General features: G+C 41.1%; 2 protein-coding genes across 3 annotated transcripts; both read left to right on the top strand.

The window, feature by feature from the left end:
• Window positions 1–765: 765 nt before the first annotated feature.
• optn (optineurin) lies at window positions 766–7,820 on the top strand. The gene is made up of 13 exons (XM_082511891.1): window positions 766–912; window positions 2,848–2,972; window positions 3,090–3,298; window positions 3,395–3,538; window positions 3,665–3,849; window positions 4,047–4,140; window positions 4,274–4,389; window positions 4,642–4,791; window positions 4,966–5,050; window positions 5,188–5,331; window positions 5,472–5,614; window positions 5,886–5,968; window positions 6,868–7,820. Exons 2-13 carry the CDS (start codon window positions 2,852–2,854, stop codon window positions 6,978–6,980), a joined length of 1,587 nt encoding a protein of 528 aa, XP_082368017.1. The 5' UTR covers window positions 766–912; window positions 2,848–2,851; the 3' UTR covers window positions 6,981–7,820.
• A 435-nt stretch (window positions 7,821–8,255) lies between these two features.
• Window positions 8,256–17,319, top strand: mcm10 (minichromosome maintenance 10 replication initiation factor). Of its 2 annotated transcripts, none has more exons than XM_082511338.1 (18): window positions 8,256–8,497; window positions 10,717–10,768; window positions 10,852–11,124; window positions 11,213–11,428; window positions 11,608–11,745; window positions 11,852–12,059; window positions 12,171–12,336; window positions 12,732–12,899; window positions 13,493–13,609; window positions 13,683–13,885; window positions 14,238–14,332; window positions 14,622–14,735; window positions 14,870–15,340; window positions 15,639–15,763; window positions 16,462–16,575; window positions 16,677–16,822; window positions 16,930–16,972; window positions 17,064–17,319. In XM_082511338.1, exons 2-18 carry the CDS (start codon window positions 10,762–10,764, stop codon window positions 17,145–17,147), a joined length of 2,688 nt encoding a protein of 895 aa, XP_082367464.1. In that variant the 5' UTR covers window positions 8,256–8,497; window positions 10,717–10,761; the 3' UTR covers window positions 17,148–17,319. The 2 variants fall into 2 exon arrangements, with proteins under 2 accessions (XP_082367464.1, XP_082367463.1); XM_082511337.1 differs by having other exon boundaries at window positions 11,605–11,745.
• The last annotated feature ends 43 nt before the right edge of the window (window positions 17,320–17,362 follow it).

The following is a 17,362-nucleotide window of genomic DNA, read 5'->3' as shown; positions in this document are numbered from 1 at the left end:
TTATAAAGACATTATTTATTTTTAGGTGGAGGAATTTCAATTTCAGCAGATGTTGCAGTGCTGGTAGCAATTGCGGATTTGTTTGTTTTGTTTGTTGTTTTGTTTCTTTGATTTTGTCTTGCGGTTTAGCGGATTCATCTACTGCTTATTAAAATAAACTTCAGATGAATTGTTGAATTAAGTCTTTACTGTTTGAAACCCCCATTAGTGGAAAATGTTATTTTTATATTATTTTAAACTGATAACTACACTGTCACTATAATTGCTCTATAGTTGTTATTTGTCACAAATCAAAACAAAGCTCTTGATCAAAAGAGTCACTGATGTGATCTAGGTGCATATGCACACAAAGTAAATTTCCAGTCAAAATCTTGGCCTTTCAATGATTTATTTTTGCAAGAAAGCAAACCAAGAACTAGGCATATATGCATGCTGGTACCAATTTACTGAGATAATCATAGATTCTAAAAAAAAAATTTTAATCCATAAAAATAACCAATAAATTAGTTAAAAATACCTAAAAACAAAAGAAAGTAAATAGCAAGCATAATAATTCAACAAAACATAATAATAATAATAATAATAATAATAATAATAATAACAATAATAACAATAATAATAATAATGAGCTCTTACGCGATTATCACTGATAACGCAAAACGCAGAAAGTTAATTTATTCGATATAAATCAACAAACACAAAAATGCATTGTTTATCAGTACTGCGCCAGTTAATGAGTTTACTTTGAAAGGAACAACCGGAAGCAAATATCGTTTTTTCTGTATCGTCGCTCAACGCCCCTGCTAACTAGAAGAGCAATATTACTCGACATACACAGCCACCTTTGCGATACTGCCTATGTATTGTCAGCGCGAACAGGCAGGCTGTGTTTAGTTCTCGAGTTGCCAGCAGGTGAGTTAAAACCTTTAAACTCGGTTGACGTTTGGTGTGACGCAGTTTGGTTGAGGTTAAAGCTCGTCCGTGTTCGTTTTAAGTTACTGGTAACTTTTTATTGTTTACCAAAAGTCACACTTAGGATAGGCCTATTCCAAGAAAGTGAAAGTAAAACAATACTGAAAGAAGGCCAAAACAAATATAACTATTTTTGGCCGAACTTAGTGTCCTCCAAGCTAGTATTACACGATTATTTTGAACTAGCATGTGAGATTTCCGACTCGTACTTGTAAATTGACGATCAACGGTGATATCCGCTGTTAAGAGCTTCTAAATGTGATGTTACATCTTATTTAGGCCATTATGTAGTATACCATGGCGTTAGGGCGAAAGGACAACACAGTGTCTCTGTTATTGAAATCAAATTGCCATATCATGTGACTCTTGATGGGATAATTCGCCTCGGCATGCTCCTTCTCGGCTCCCGAAGCACTGAGTCACTGAGTGATGTCAGCAGACATTTTTTTTAAACATGTCTTACTGGCAACAACAAGCCAAATGAGATTAAACACAAACGTATTCGCAGTTAAAAATGCCGCATTTTTTCATTTTTTATTTTTGGTAAACATTAAAATTAGCTGTTAAATTTACAAAAAAAAAAAAAAAAGATCAACGTTAGTATTTAAGTCAATTTCTTCTTGTGATTGTGATTATTTGAAACCATAAATCCCGAATGTATTAATTATTTTTAAATTAACTTATAGTGCGTAATATATAACATGGGATCATTTTGATTTTATATTATCTGATAAATGTTCCACGTGAGGAATGCAGCATTAAAGCCACTATATGTAGAACTGGAAGTGTGAGCTTCAGTGCCCCCTAGTGGGAACAGCAAACACCAACACTTACCATACAGTCATCTTATTTTAAAAAAAGTGCACCCTTTTTAATTTTATACATCTAAACATTATATCAGAACATAACAAAGAAAATCATCAGGTCCTCATCAGGTTCTAAAATAATTTAAATACAGCCTCATATGAAAAACAGTGTGTGATGTATTAACCTGTGTTTAGAGTTATTAATTTAGCTTTAGTTATTCACCTAAAATTAAACCAAAATACCAAAACAGTTTGTGAAGAATCACTTTGTTGCAGAAGAATTTTGGCCCAGTCATCTTTACAATGTTGCTGCAGTTCTTTGACATTTGCAGGTATTTATTCATACGCATCTCTCTGAAAGAACCTCTGCACCATTTCAACAAGGTTAAGGTCTGGACTTTGAGTATAACTGTATATATTATTATCAGTATAACTGATTCTTTACTTTTTAAGTCGTTCTGTTGTAGATGTGCTTCTGTGCTTGGGATCATTGTCCTGTTTCATGACCAGAGTTTTAGCCACGCTTTAGCTGTCAGACAGACGGCCTCACATTTGACTCTACAATATTTTGGCATATAGAGAGAACCCAAATCACCACCCATCCACCACCGTGCTTGATAGTTGCTTTTAGGTGTGTGTGCTGATATGCTGGTGTTTCGGTCACACCAAATTTAGTGTTGTACATTATGGCCAGACATCTTCACTTTGGTCTTGTCTATCCAAAGACAATATACCAGCGAGTAACTGCTGGATAAGGGAAGTAGGTGCGCCCGGAGTAAACCTTTCTCATGTTCCAAGTGAGCAAAGCGACTACCAGTGAGGGTAAAGAATAATATTTATTGACGTATGACCTGGTAGTTTATGCTACTCAGGCAACCAGAGCCAGGAATGTCAGGAAGCAACCACCCTCCAAAGCAATGTGTATAGTGACTGTGCTTTCTTTTTCACATGACTGTAACTGTTTGGGTTTGTTCTCAACCTTCTCTTGATGACTTATTTGTTGCCAGTGTTTCCGATTGTTTAATATACAAATAATATACAAAACATGACAAAACGTCCTTCCTCTCAGCATCATGGCGTCTGGAGGCCCCGTGATGAACGGCGACATCTCTCACTCTGCCAATCAGCCCGGCACACTGGAGGAAACCCTGCAGCAGATGAACATCCTCATTCAGGAGAACAGAGACCTGAAAGGTGAGAGCAGGGATGACCGAGGATAGAGCAGTTAGGGAGAGGACAAATAGTGAAAAATTGGTGATAGTTGGAATGAGTGAGTTTGTAACACGCGCATTTATTTTAATTCTCTCTCAGAGGCTCTCCGTCAGACCAACCTGACGATGAAAGAGCGCTTTGAAGGTTTGTCTGCGTGGCGGGAAAAACAGAAGGAAGAGCGGGACTTCCTGGAGAGCCGGCTCGAGGAGGCCCGTGGCCGCATGGAAGCACTTACCCTCCAAAACCAGGAGCTGAGCAGGGGGCTGGAGGACACCGGGAAGACCGGAGGAGCTGTGGGAGGAATGCAGGTGAAGCTGATAATATTGCGCATATATTGCACTGCAGATTTATGGACACTTTAGTCATTTCTGCGTTTATGCTATGTAATGTCATCGTCCAATCAGATTGCAGAGCTGGAGGCCCTGCGTGCTCAGGTTGCTCGGCTGCAGGCAGAGAAGAATGACCTGGTGGCCTTGAACTCTGAGCTACAGCTCAAGGCAGAGCACGATTCTCAGGATGATTCGTTTATTGAGATCATCAAAGTGTCGGTGAGGACGGATGAATAGCACAGATCATCATCAAACACTCTTTTTTTTTTTTATATTCAGCCTGATTTTGGTGAAATGACAAACAGGAGGAGAAGCTTGGTGTCTTAGTATTGTTTTTCCTCCCAGGATGGAGGTATCGATGGCGTGAACGAGGCATTGGGAGCAGAGCGCAGCAGACGCCAGGATGCGAGCATGACAGCGTCACGCATGGACAATGAGGAGGTGACGGTTAGCCAGCTGCTGCAGTCCCTGAGGAATGAGGCGGAGAAAAGCGAGAGGCTGCAAGGCGAGCTGCAGGCCTGCACGGCCAGGTACGAGACAGCAACAAAAGGAAACGTTTCTCAGCTGTGAAAGTGCTTTAAATGTTTTTATTCTGAAAATGAAGCAACAGATTTGTAGCAGTCTGCTTATGTCTTTGCTCTATTAAAAAAAACCCAGTCACAGTTCTGTTTCCAGAATATGTTATGGATAATCCGTTTATTATTTAGTTTCACCTATTATCCAACAGAATTCGAAAGCTAGAAGAAAAAAAGTCCAGTGTAGAGGAATTCACCCAGACACCTGAGCCAGAGACCAAAGAGGATTCTGCGAAAAAAGATAAGGTTTGTTTCTTTTTTCATTTTTTTATATATCACAGTAGATCTGTCCTGCTGAAAGCTGCATTATTGGGTAAATCCTTTCCCTTCCTGCGTCGAGTTTGTGACTTTTCGTGTGCGACTGTTGCAAATATTTCAGGCGGCCTCTGAGGTGGAGAATCTGAAGGCTCAGATGATGACACTCTACAAAGAGCTGCAGCAGGCTCAGAGCAAACTGGATGAAGCAGAAGGCATGAAGAAGAACCTGCAGGACAGGTTTGGGCCACACAAACACACTTGCAAATGATTATTTTAACCCTGGAGAACCCATGGGGTCAGAGCCGACCCCATTGGTTTTCTAGGGAAACCATGGGGTCAAATTTGACCCCATGGTTTCTCCAGGGTTAAACTTAAAAACAGAAAAGTGCAGAAAGATAACACCACCTAAACTAAATGCTATACCTCATTTAACTGATGTTCTGTGTTATTTGATATATGTCTTATTTTTTGGGGGGGGGGGGGTTGAAGATGTCGGGAGGTGGAGCAGGATGTGGCAACCCTGAAGGCCCAATTGGTGGAGAAACAGGCCGTTCAAACGGAGAATGACCGACTGAAGCTCCAGCTGAACAGCATGCAGGCCCAGAGCCTGATGGAGCAGAGGAAGACTGCAGAAGAGAAGTCAGAGAAAACACAAGCATACATACACATTAACTGATTGTGTGAGAGTGCAGAAACGTCATATTGTGACACTGATTTTCATCGGGTTGTGTTACTGTACTTTGACTACACAGAGCTTTGTAAAGCAATCGGGTCACTTCACACAAATCGCTAAACACAATTTACTAAACACAGGAACAACCTGGCGCAGCTGAAGGACGCCTACACCAAACTGTTTGAGGACTACACTGAGCTCAAAGACGAGAAACAGAGAAAAGAGGTAACTTTATGTTGTGTTGTGTGGATCGTACTGATTTTCACAAACGTGATGCAGTAAAAAAAAAAAATATTGATGGCATTTAAGAAAAAAAAAATCAGAGATAACTGGCACCTTTACCATCCTGTTTGGTTCTGCAGTCTCATCTGGCGGAGGAGCTGCAGCAGCGGCTGACAGCAGCTGAAGAAGCTCTCGCTATTAAGCAGAAAAAGATCGATGAGATGAAGCAGGACATGTTCCAAAAGGAGAAGGAGCTGGAGACCATATCTGTTTTCCAGGCTCAGGTCAGTGGTTCTTTACGTGTGAGCACTTGAAATATATAATCTAGCATTAAACCCAACAATCAGAAGGCCTCAGCACAACAGGATTGCCTCCACTTTTAATGGTAGTCATCGTGTTTTTGTTTTTTCTGTACTTTCTGCAGGCAGAGATCTACTCCTCCGACTTCCACGCAGAAAGAGCAGCGAGGGAGAAACTCCACGAAGAAAAGGAGCGTCTGGCTGCTCAGCTGGAGTACGTGAAGAAGCAGAACACCCAGCTGCAAGACGAGATGGACTCAATGGGCAGGTGTGCATTCAGAGAGAGGACTGACCTGGTCACGATTTGAGCTTCTTCAGACTAAATGTGTTAATTTCTATTCTTCTTGTGGAGAAAAACTCCTCGTGATTTAATAAAGGATTGAAATTTAAAAGTAGAGTCTGCAGCTCGACTAACTTACAAATTAACAAAGGTTTTGCTGTATAATTCTGTCAAACCCATTTCTATTTACATGACCACAGAAACAAACTGAGTATAATGTCGTGATTCGGCTCATCTGAAGCTTTTTCTTTGTGTGCAGGCGCTCACTGAACGAGATGCAGAGGAGACATTTGTCACAAGGTGGAAACCCACATGGAGGTGGACCATCTTTAGTTGGAAGAGGTACAGCATGTTATAATTTAACCTCTCACACAAACCTTATTCCTGGCTTTCTCTTAATATAGCTTACACCGGACTCCCCTCTGACATTTTGATTATTTGGATGTTATTACTGGCTAGAAATACAATTACTCTAATTTACTATCTTTTATACCAAAAAGAGATAGATGGTCTTTTGAAACACATGCCACTATATTTGGATCGAAATATGAGGTGATTAGCCAGCTTGGTTTTTACGGTAATGTTGTGTGATGTTATTTGAATGGTGTTTTTGGCTAGTGAAAAAGCAGTTTAATATAAAATGTAGGCTACTTGCCAAAAATGAAGAAAAAAAACAAAAGTCAAATTCTTTGGGTGTCTTTCATTACAATTGTTCGCCAGACAAGGGAATCCCAGAGTAGCCAGACCCTAATACATTCCCTGCTTAATCTTCTTATAAGTTATATAATGAGCATTACATAATTAGGTGCAACTAAGACTTGAATCTACCAAACGAGACAATGAAGTCATTAAGAAAATATACAATCAGACCTGTTTTTGTTTTTTTTTTGTTTTTTTTAACCATAGCTGCCCTTTACTGGATGTTACAGGGAATACACCGACTTTTCATTAATTTTTATTTCCATTGTTTTTGCCTCAGCTCTTGTTTCTTTTTTTTGGGTACTTTTACTGCTGACAGGAACTGCACAAGATTTTTCTCCGCACAAGTAATGACTTTGCGATTAAGGAACGTTACCTGACCTTTTGCAAAATGATAGTTAGATGCAGCAAAAATCATCCAGTATAGCCAAAACATTCGACTGAATGACCTTTGTGGTGTAATCAGTCTGTCAGAAAATACAAGTGGAACTGGAACAGCCATCCAGCAGGCTAGAGTTGTGATCGGTGTCTCTCACTTTCAGGTACTGACTGGCAGCATCAGGGGAATATCCCTGAGCATGCGTGTCCCAAGTGTAATGAGATCCTTCCAGACCTGGACTCCCTGCAGATCCACATCATGGACTGCATCAACTAGACGTGCGTCACAGCATATAAGCATTCACGGCAACAGCGGCTGCATCATCACCTAATCGGAGTCTTCCTCTGCTTTGTCCTGTACCTCTTCACTCCAAGAGATCCCATATGGGATTAATAACATTTATTCTCGGGTGGGAACACTTTGCTTTTGGAAGAAGCCAAACTGTGATGTTTGGAAAACATGTAAAAAAAGTATGTTGACTGTATTTTGTTGTACATTTAAAAGTTGCTCACAAACACTCAGAACAGTATAGAAAACATTCTACAGAACACCACCTATCATGCGGCATGCTGTCCGTCACATTGTTGGATTTTTTTTTTTTTTTTTGTAGCTGTGTTGTCTGAAGCAAGCTGAAAATTTTCAGGGGCAAAACAAGTTCAGAGCAAACAAAACAGAAGCTGCATAGACCTTTTGGTAAGATTTTAGTTAAGCACTGACTACTGGTCATAAATATATTAATAAATCAACCAAAGTTGAGCCTTTAAAAGCTGCATCTGTTTACAAGTATTTGGTTGCTGAAGGCTTTCTATATTTTTGAAGGATTCTTTTTCAAATTAAAATGAAATTGCTTCTATATTTTTCCTCACTAAGGATATTTTAGTTCATAATTTGGTGTTTGGTGGTAAAAGCAGCATTCACCATGTAGGCACTTTATGAAAGATATATATTTTATTTTGACTTTGCATATTGTACCTGATAATCAGAATATAATGTATTTAACCTGATCAATTTGTCACTAAAGTGCAGGTAGAATCTGTACTCTGTAGACTGTAAAGACCTTCCTGATTCAAGTTCGGTGAAAGAAAATAAAAGCGTTTGCAAATGTGTTTGCTTTTACTCATGTCTGATGTCACTCTTCATATATTATAAAAATGAAACAAACATTTTAGTTAAATACGATGAAATAAGCCAGAGCTAATGCTGTTATACAAGCACTTCGCATATTACATTACCTTCCTGTTTAAAGATACCCTTTAGGGCTTTTCACATCTTAATCACAGTCGACTGTAAGTATTAAAAATGTTTCAGTATTGACATGACTTCATATGTTTTAAAGTCCCGTGAAATGACATTTTAGGCGACTGGGGTTTCCCTGTATAAATAATACAACAAAATCTACTTCAGTAGTAGCTTATGTTGTTTTTGTTTTTTTACTTCTAGCTCATATTAATATCTAATCAAAGAAATTGCTATCCGAGCAACCACCCATTAATCTTTTTTTCTTTTTTTAAATCAGGCAAGATTTTGGGCACCTACCAGCACTCCGACAACACAACGGGGTCCTTCGTTTAGCGCCAGTTTGGATTTTCTCCCTCGCCCGGCCTGTGTGTGTGAATTACAATGAGGTTTATTGTGTCGTTTTTATTAAATATAACCGAATGACTTGTACATCGCCACGAAAGGCTTTACTTAGGACAGTAGGCGTTATTTTCGAGAGGTTGAATGTGGTCGTAACATCCGGTAAGGTGGTTTTCGGGGTGCTTGAGTGAAGGAAGACGCAAAGTTGCAAAAAGGTAAACTGTCTCATTATCTTTGACTTGGTCATAAATGAATGGAAGCTGTTTGTTTGTGTATATATACATATGCAGAATTATAGTTTTATATTCACTTGGGAAAGCGGCTGTCCATATCTTCAAACATTTATGCTCTTAGTTGCTTTTTACCGGGTTAAGTGTAACCACTTAGTCGTTTCATTTTACATTGTAAGTCAAGCTTAACTTATCTCCACTTTAGGCTGAACCTAGATTTTAATACTTTGGACATCTTTTCGTTTTCACATAGAATGAGTGTTAAAGCTGTTAGCGTCTTTAAAACAACTGGGACAGGATTTTAATTGTGCTCAGTAGCTCACAGTGTTGCACTGTTCTATACTGTGCAGTAAAGTGTAATACACAATTAATTGATTTAATGTATGTACAGGGTTAGTTACTGCTGCTAAAAGTGATTCTACAAGCTATTAAATTGTGCTTTGTGCTTAGTTTTTGCACAGCACTGCATAGAGTCCTGTGAAAACTGTTTTTCATATCACTGTAGTTTCAATTATTACTTGCATCGTGAAGAGATTGCTCCAACCTCTGCCGGAAAATCTGGAATTCTTTTTTTATGCTAATGTGTCCCCAGCAAGGAGGTAACAGGGTGATATCTCATCAGTGCAGGAAATTGTGTTGGATGTAAAATTATTTTGCCAAGAGCTGGACAAGCTGTGCATCTACACTAGCAGTCAAAGGTTTGGACACACCGTCTCATTTAAGGTTTTTTCTTTATTTTCGTGACTATATACATTGTAGATTCTTGCTGAAGGCATCAAAACTATGAATGAACACATGGAATTATGTAGTAAACAAAAATGTGTGAAATAATTGTGACAGACTGGCGACCTGTCCAGGTTTATACCGCCTCTTGCCCTATGACAGCTGGAATAGGCCCCAGCGCCCCCTGCGACCTTGAAAAGGATAAGTGGAAGCGAATGGATGGATGGTGTGAAATAACTCAAAACATGTTTTATATTTTAGATTCTTCAAAATACCTGCCCTTTGTTTTGATTACTGATTTGCACACTCTTGGCATTCTCTTGATTAGCTTCATTTTTGAAATGGTTTTCCATTTCAGGTGATTACCTGAAATGGAAAACTCTTGAAGGACTTCCCAGAGATGCTTAGCACTTGTTGGCCGTTTTGCCTTCACTCTGTGGTCCATCTCATCCCAAACCACATTGACTGGGTTTAGGTCAGGTGACTGTGGAGGCCAGGCCATCTGGTACAGAACTCCATCACTCTCCTTCTTGGTCAAATAGCCCTTATACAGCCTGGAGGTGTGTTTGGGGTCATTGTGCTGTTGAAAAATAAATGATGGTCCAACTAAACCCAAGCCAGATGGGATGGCATGTTGCTGCAGGATGCTGTGGTAGCCATGCTTGTTCAGTGTGCCTTCAGTTTTGAATAAATCCCCAGCAATGTCACCAGCAAACTATTCCCACACCATCACACCTCCTCCTTCATGCTTCATGGTGGGAACCATGCATGTAGAGACCATTTACCTTTTCTGTGTCACACAAAGACACGGCAGGTGGAACCAAAGTTCTCAAATTTGAACTCATCAGACCAAAGCACAGATTTCCACCGGTCTAAACAAATCTCTTCTGCTTGTTGCTTTTCCTTAGTTGTGGTTTCTTAGCAGCTATTTATATTTGATGTCTTCAGTTTATATCTACAATGTAGAAAGTAGTAAAAATAAAGAAAAACCATTAAATGAGAAGCTGTTTTCAAAGTTTTGAGAGAGATAATATATTGGGATAAGCTCACAAAGCCTCTTGTTAAGTCTAAATTCTATATTACTGTATACATAACACAAGCATTATGAAAGATGCAGCATTCGGTTAACTTTAGAAGTTTGTAACCTTGAGAAAGAGGGTCGAAGACAGCATCTAACTTGGAGCATGACACGGCTTGTTTAACTTTGTCTTGTAAAGTCTGTAATCTCCCAGGTGGTCAGCTGGACACCTTGGATACATGAGAAACACGGCTGCTGGAGTGTGTTATCACACTTTCCTGTGTGCTGCTGTGTGGTCTGAACAGTTTCACAATTCAGTCAAGCATTTAAAGAATGTGTTTTCTTGAATGTTTTTTTTCTTTGTGGAAATTACAGCCCACATCTGGGTTTTTATTGTTTTTGTTTTCTGCGGGTCTTTCTTGAGGTTCTGCCAAAGTAATTCCACATATTTGCCTTTCTGTAGGTGACCAGGTGATTTGACATCAACGACACAGTGTAATTCCTTAAAATGGAGAGTAAGTGTCTGATTTAAAGCTCACGAGAATACTGCTTTATCAGTGGGTTAAGACACAAATGAGTGCATGTGCATTTCACTCAGGTGAGGATGATCTGGATATTCTGACTGCGCTGCTGGCTGAGAGCGAGGGTATTGGCGAAGAACAAGAAAGCCAGGAGCAGGCAGACGATCTGGACGGGCTGTTTGATGAGGAAAATGACGAGGAGTACAAAGAGGGCGTCGAGGAGGAAGAGCACAATGTGGACGAGATGTTGGAGCTCTTTGGAGATGTGGATGACATCAAACAAGAGGAGAAGGACAAAGAATCAGAGGGTGATTGTGAGAACCTGAACAAGTCGAAAGAGGATTTACAAGGTTTGTTGATGTACAGTGGAGTTTAGTGGAGCTACATGCTGAGCCTGTGTTGTCAGCTTAATTTTGTTATGCATTTTTTCTTCTTCAGAGGAGTTGAGGCAGATGAAGGAGCAGATGGAGAGGTTGCAGCAGCAGCTGGAGGCCAGCCAGAAAGTCTCAGTCCCGTCAGCCTCTTCAGCCAAGACTTCAGGAAAAAACTCACCAAGTGTCACACCAGTGAGACCCAAACCTGCACCTACCCAGCAACCGGCCTCCAAACTGAGCCAGGCCAGACCAGCCACTAACACACAGAAGACACCAGCAGGTAAAGAAAACAGTGATGCCAACTCCCTCTGTAGTGCTCAAGCACATTGTACTGTGTCTAACCTTCTCTCTGTGCGACTGCAGTAAAGCAGTTTTTCTTGTGTATAGTTTTGTTATAGCTATAACCCTCATGTTTCATGAATTCTTTCTTCTTCTTTTTTTTTTCCATCCTTCCAGCAGCGTCTTCATCCACACCAGCAAGAGCAGGAAGCCTCAAGCTCCAGGAGTCCTCTGAGTTTTCTTCTCAGCTCAGCTTTGCTGACTCATTTAAAAGCAAACCAAGAGTGGCTCACCAACCTAAACCCAGCACATCACCGGGTAAAACTCCAGTTTTTCCTTAAACAAAGTGATTGTGTCGTCACACACATTAGAGTGATGCACGTATGTTCTGTGTCTGAGTTTTTCTTGGCTGTGCTCCCCTCAGAAAGCAGAGGACCACTGGTAGAGATAAAGATCGGCAGCTCCTTCAAGCCCATAGAGAGCACCAGCACAGCCCCTGATGCTCTGCGCTCACCTTCAGCGTCCCATAGCAGACCTGCAGCAGCTGCGTCAGCAGTGCAGCCTAAAGCTCCTTCTTATCCATCTCTTCCCAAAGACGTGGCTCTTGAGAAATATTCAGGACTGCGGCTCAGGTCAGAGCACTGAAGTGATGACAAGTTGTCAGTTGAATTAGGTTTTCTTGTTTTGTTTTTTCCCATTCCTGTGTTTTTAAGTCTTTGGCTCGGTTCTGTTTGTCTCCTCAGAAAACCACGTGTTTCTTCTAGCGAGATGGACCGTAAGATGGCTGACCGCCGTCTGATTCGACTGTCACAGTTACCGGAGCGTATGGCTCGGGAGAAGCTGGAAGACAGCGACTGGGTGACGTTTGCTGTGCTGGTCAATAAAGCCACGCCTCAAAGCAACAGCAGTGTAAGTCAGACCTTGTGGACTTTGTTTGTGCAGCATCAGTGACAGTTTCATAGAAAAATATACAAAAGAAATGAATAAAAACTCTTTGTAAAAGAGTAGTTAAGGATGAGTTTTTCTGGTTTTAATCCAGCCTTTAGGGATGACTTTGAACAGAAGTAGGATTGTTCTGCATATACAGGAGGCAAAGATTTTTTGGTGTTTAATATATTTAAGTTGGAGTTAATTAAACCAAACTATTTCAGTATTGCTTGCATGATGCTAGGATTTGTTTTATTTATTTATTTTTCCCTGTGGAAGTCAAAAACCTTCGTGGTAGCACTAAGAAGATATTTCTATGCGGATGATAAATACATTTATCCTGTAATATTCCTGATTGAGCACTTTCTTCTCTGCAGGGCAAAACCTTTAGCATCTGGAAACTCAATGACCTCCATAACCTGGAAGTGTTTGTGTCTCTGTTTCTGTTTGGTGAAGTTCACAAAGAGCACTGGAAGACTGAGACGGGCACAGTAGTCGGACTCCTCAACCCAAACCCCATGAAGCAGAAAGAAGGATATGACGGGGTGAGCAGAAAGTCTGAAATGAATCTAATGTGGAGTCTGAGGAAAAATTATTTTCTCATTCTCAGTGATTTTGTACTTTAAAATCAGCTTCCAGTAGGAAAGACAGTCTGATATGTTGAATATTGGACACACTTGAGGCCTCCACTTAAATGTTTCTTGAGGGTCTGAGGCTCAAACCTTTTTCTTGCCTTTATGCCTTTAAATGAACATTTACACCTAATGATAAACAGATCCTTAGTCCATCTATTAATGGCACTGTGATATAAAGGTTTGACAATGTTACATTTTACTGCAAAATGTAACTCATATGTCTAAACTTTATCTCATTGGATAAAACGGATACGGGCAAAGTCTAACTTTGAGGACACAATTTGCAATTGAAAAAAGGTGACAAAAGGCAATAATGCACAATAGTCTGCACATTGCATTGTTAAAGTATCGTGATTGAAATGATGGTATCGTATCATGGGCTGTCTGGTGAGTCCCACCTCCAGTAGCTAACACCCATCATGTACGTCTGTAGTGTCTGTAGTTTTTGTACTGTAAGCTGATTTCCTTCCCAGAATATAAAACCTTGTGTGGAATGTGTGCAGGTGAGCCTGACGGTGGATCACCCACAGAAGGTGCTGTTGATGGGTGAAGCTCAGGACTACGGTATCTGCAAGGGTGTGAAGAGGAACGGAGAGCCATGCTCGCAGATAGTTAACATGGTTAGTCTGTTCTATCGTGTTTTCTGTACCTAAATGATTATCCTGTTGCCTTAAACTTCCATCTCCTCCACAGTATGAGTGCCCATACTGCCAGTATCATGTCAAGGCCCAGTATAAGAAGATGAGCTCAAAAAGGGCCGAGCTGCAGTCGTCGTTTTCCGGAAGAGCGCCCAGTAAAGTCATGGGGAAGGGGAAGGCAGGTGGCCTGAGAGAGCGGATTTGTCAGGACGGTTTCTACTACGGCGGCGTGTCCTCTGCTGCCTGTGCCGCCTCACTGTGAGTGTGTTTTTTCCTATTGCTAAAGTTCAGGTCAGTCAGACTGTAAGAGGAAGCTCTTTCTACTTTCCCTTTACATCTACAATATAGCAAATGAAGAACAATGCAGTAAAATCAATAAAAACTTGACTCAGCTGTTTCTGTTAGTATCCTCTGCAGCAGTTAGTCATGCAGGCTGTGGTCATAACCCTGTCCAACACAGATTCTGGCTTTAACTGGATTTTCAAATCAATAGTGTGTGCTGAAGTCAGTTTGCGCAAGTTAACTGCCACCCTTACAAAACCAGGAACACAGTGTGGGACTGAAAGCATCCAAGCTGCTGCATTTTCAGTAACAAGCCTGTGTGTTGCAGGACCGCGTCCAAACCAAACAAACCCACCCAGAAAACTCTGGACAAGCTGTTTGTGAGAGGCTCGGCTCAGCTCATCAGTCAAGCCAAGAGGCTCGGTAAGGACTGCTAGATTCTCTCACACTCACAGATTTGAATCATTCCTCATGGAAGTTGATGTTTACAAGCCTGATGTCGTAGGTGACAGATATATAGAATTGCATAGGAGTATTTTTTGCTTCAAACCCTTTTTTCCTTACCCCGACTTTCAGATCTAAAAATTGTTTTCTCCTTTGATTAAAATACTGATGTAGTTTTCAATCCTGTCGGTAATTTTAGGAGAGATCGATGAACAAAGGCAGAAGGGAGTTCCCTATTTCAACTGTTTTTGCTTGTGTGTGTTTGTAGCCATGCAGTCTGGTGAAGTTGCAGGTTGCTCAGATGAATTCAAGAGCCTGATGTCAGTGCCAACACCTGGAGCTTTGCAGCTGAAGAAGCATCTCACGCAGGGCAGCCAGTCAGGTACACAACCTGCAAATCTTTTGCACTTTTTGGCAAGCTAGGTTATATTAAAGACACGTTTGATTACAGTGTTGTGAACTCAGTCATCTGTCTCACACACACACCAACAAAAAAATCTTATTTGGCATCCTCAGTTTCCAAAGAAACATCGGGAGCTCCTCTTCAGTCCATCTCGGCCTCAGACCTGCTGAAGCAGCAGAAACGGAAGCAGCGGGAGCTCCTGGAGAGCCGGCGGAAAAGGGTGGAAGAAGTTCAGAGAAGGTCGCTGCAGAACTCGGGGGGTGCGACAGGCCAAGATTGTTTAATGTCACCAAAAGCTGCTTCTGAAGTCCCCACGGCCTCCCAAAGCCCGGCGGCGCCCCACACTCCGACCCTGGGCCGAGGCTTCTCCAAGGGAGATGATATCCTCTTCTTTGATGCCAGCCCCCCTCCAGCTCCTTCTCCCAGCACCCTCAACCTATCAGCTGCCAAGCTGGCTGCTCTGAAGAAGCTAAGGGCTAAAGACACGGGGCTGGTGAAGGAAGACCCCAACGCTGTGAAGAGGAAGAGGAGTGACAGCAGTGAGATCAATGCCCGAGTAGAGCGGAATCGCACCTCACCCAGTGGTACGCATTTCAGTTTTTTCCAGTGTAATTCATACATCTAGATAGCTATCCTCTTTTTTTTTAACTTTCTTGTAAAGTTTTAAATTAAAGATAACAATTATTTGTTATTTTAGCAGTACGGTACCTCACAGGATGGCAGGATATTGTTGCCTCTGTACCTTGACTGCATAATGTTATCTTTTTGTTGTTTTTGTTGTTTGTTGTGCTGCCACAGATTCTTGGGAACACAGGTCTTTATCTTTTTATGCTGAAGTAAACTTACCGTTGCCTGTTTTATGGTTCTTTTCTTTGTCTGAAGCCTCAGCTAATGAGGAGGAGGAGCCGGTGCAGAAAAAGAAGCGAGAACAACTCGACTATGTCCAGTCAGAGGAGTTTCAGAAGATCCTGAAAGCCAAATCTCGCCACGGGATTATACTTCAAGCGGTATGACCAGTGACATTTGATGATGCATAGATGCATATGAAAAACCAAATTTAGTGCAAATTTATAAGTTTGCTGGCTTACAAAGAATTGAACTTCCTCTAATTTTTATGGTAGTTTCATTTTAATGGGGAAGAATCAGAACCAAAATGCCAGAAAAAACATGTTAGTTATAGTTATAAGGTCATGGAGTGGCCTCAGCCAGTCTCCAGACTGCAGTCCTGTAGAAAACCTGTGGAGGGAGTTGAAGCTTTGAGAGTTTCTGTAAAGAGGAGTGGGCTAAAATCCCTCCTGAGATGTGTGCAAACCTGGTGACCAAGTATGACAAATGTCTTACTGACATGAGTCATGTTTTGCTTGGGGATTAAATTCATATTTCTCTTAATGATATAAGGTATAAATATGTATGTGATATGGTTGGTTGATAGTGTCTCTCTTCATTAAAATTAAACAAATGTAATTCGATTCACTTTTGTCTATACAGGGCCAAATCACAGCAACAATCACCTCAAGACACTTTATATTGTAAGGTAATACATACAGAGGACCCCCCCCCCCCCCCCCATGAGCGTGCGGCCAGTTAAAAATTAGAAGGTTAATTTCTTTGGAAATGAGCAAGCTTACAAATTCAGCATGGTATCCAATAACCTTTTTTCGCCCCATTGTATATTTCTTAATGAATAGCTCTCTTTCTCTTTCAGGCGGAGTACCAGCTACAAGAGCGCTACTTCAATGTTCTGGTGAAGAAGGAGCAGATGGAGGAGAAGATGAGGAACATCAGAGAGATGAAGTGTCGGGCTGTCACCTGTAAAAAGGTACTGAGCCAGAAGTTGAATTCACCGCTGACCCAGGTGTGCTGTGGTTGTCTATCAGAAGTCACTGAAGTAAACCGTTGTTATTCTTCTGCTGGTTCCAGTGTAGTTACACCTACTTCAAGCCGGCGGATCGTTGTGTAGAGGAGAACCATGATCTGCGGTGGCACGAGGCAATGAAACGCTTCTTTAAATGTCCTTGTGGACAGAGAGCCATTGCTCTGGACAGACTGCCACACAAACACTGCAGGTAAGACAGTGGCTTTCCGACAAGGCCTGGCAGAAACACTGAAATGATGTGTACACTGTAGTGGGACTGTGGGACTCGCCAACTCATTAGTCATTTTGCCTTTTCAGCAACTGCGGTCTGTTTAAATGGGAACGAGATGGGATGTTGAAGGTAAGCTGTCACAGATTACCAATTTAAAAGTTTAAAGCAACATTTGATTGAAACAAAGTAGACTGATCACACACTTGATGTTTCGTTGCAGGAGAAAACTGGCCCTAAGCTTGGTGGAGAGCTCCTCCTGCCTCGAGGAGAGGAGCATGCCAAATTCCTCAACAGCATGAAGTGATTTATTATTGAGGGAGCAACCTATAGACTTTTATGTTTGTAATTTAAGGTTTTACCAGGCTTTCATTAGTATCAGGTCTGTTTTTAAATTTTGACATTATGTAGCTCTTGAGTGTCTGTGGTGATACCAGATGTGCTGCAAATTGGCTGATTAAAGCTGATTAAAGATTTTATATGTACAGACTGTTTTTCCCTACAAGAGAAGAATTTTTGCTC

This window comes from Aulonocara stuartgranti, assembly GCF_965226115.1.
Source record: "Aulonocara stuartgranti genome assembly, chromosome: 17".
Lineage (NCBI taxonomy): Eukaryota > Metazoa > Chordata > Actinopteri > Cichliformes > Cichlidae > Aulonocara > Aulonocara stuartgranti.
The sequence above is the reverse complement of the archived record's forward strand: the minus strand, read 5'-3'. Positions and strand labels throughout refer to the sequence as shown.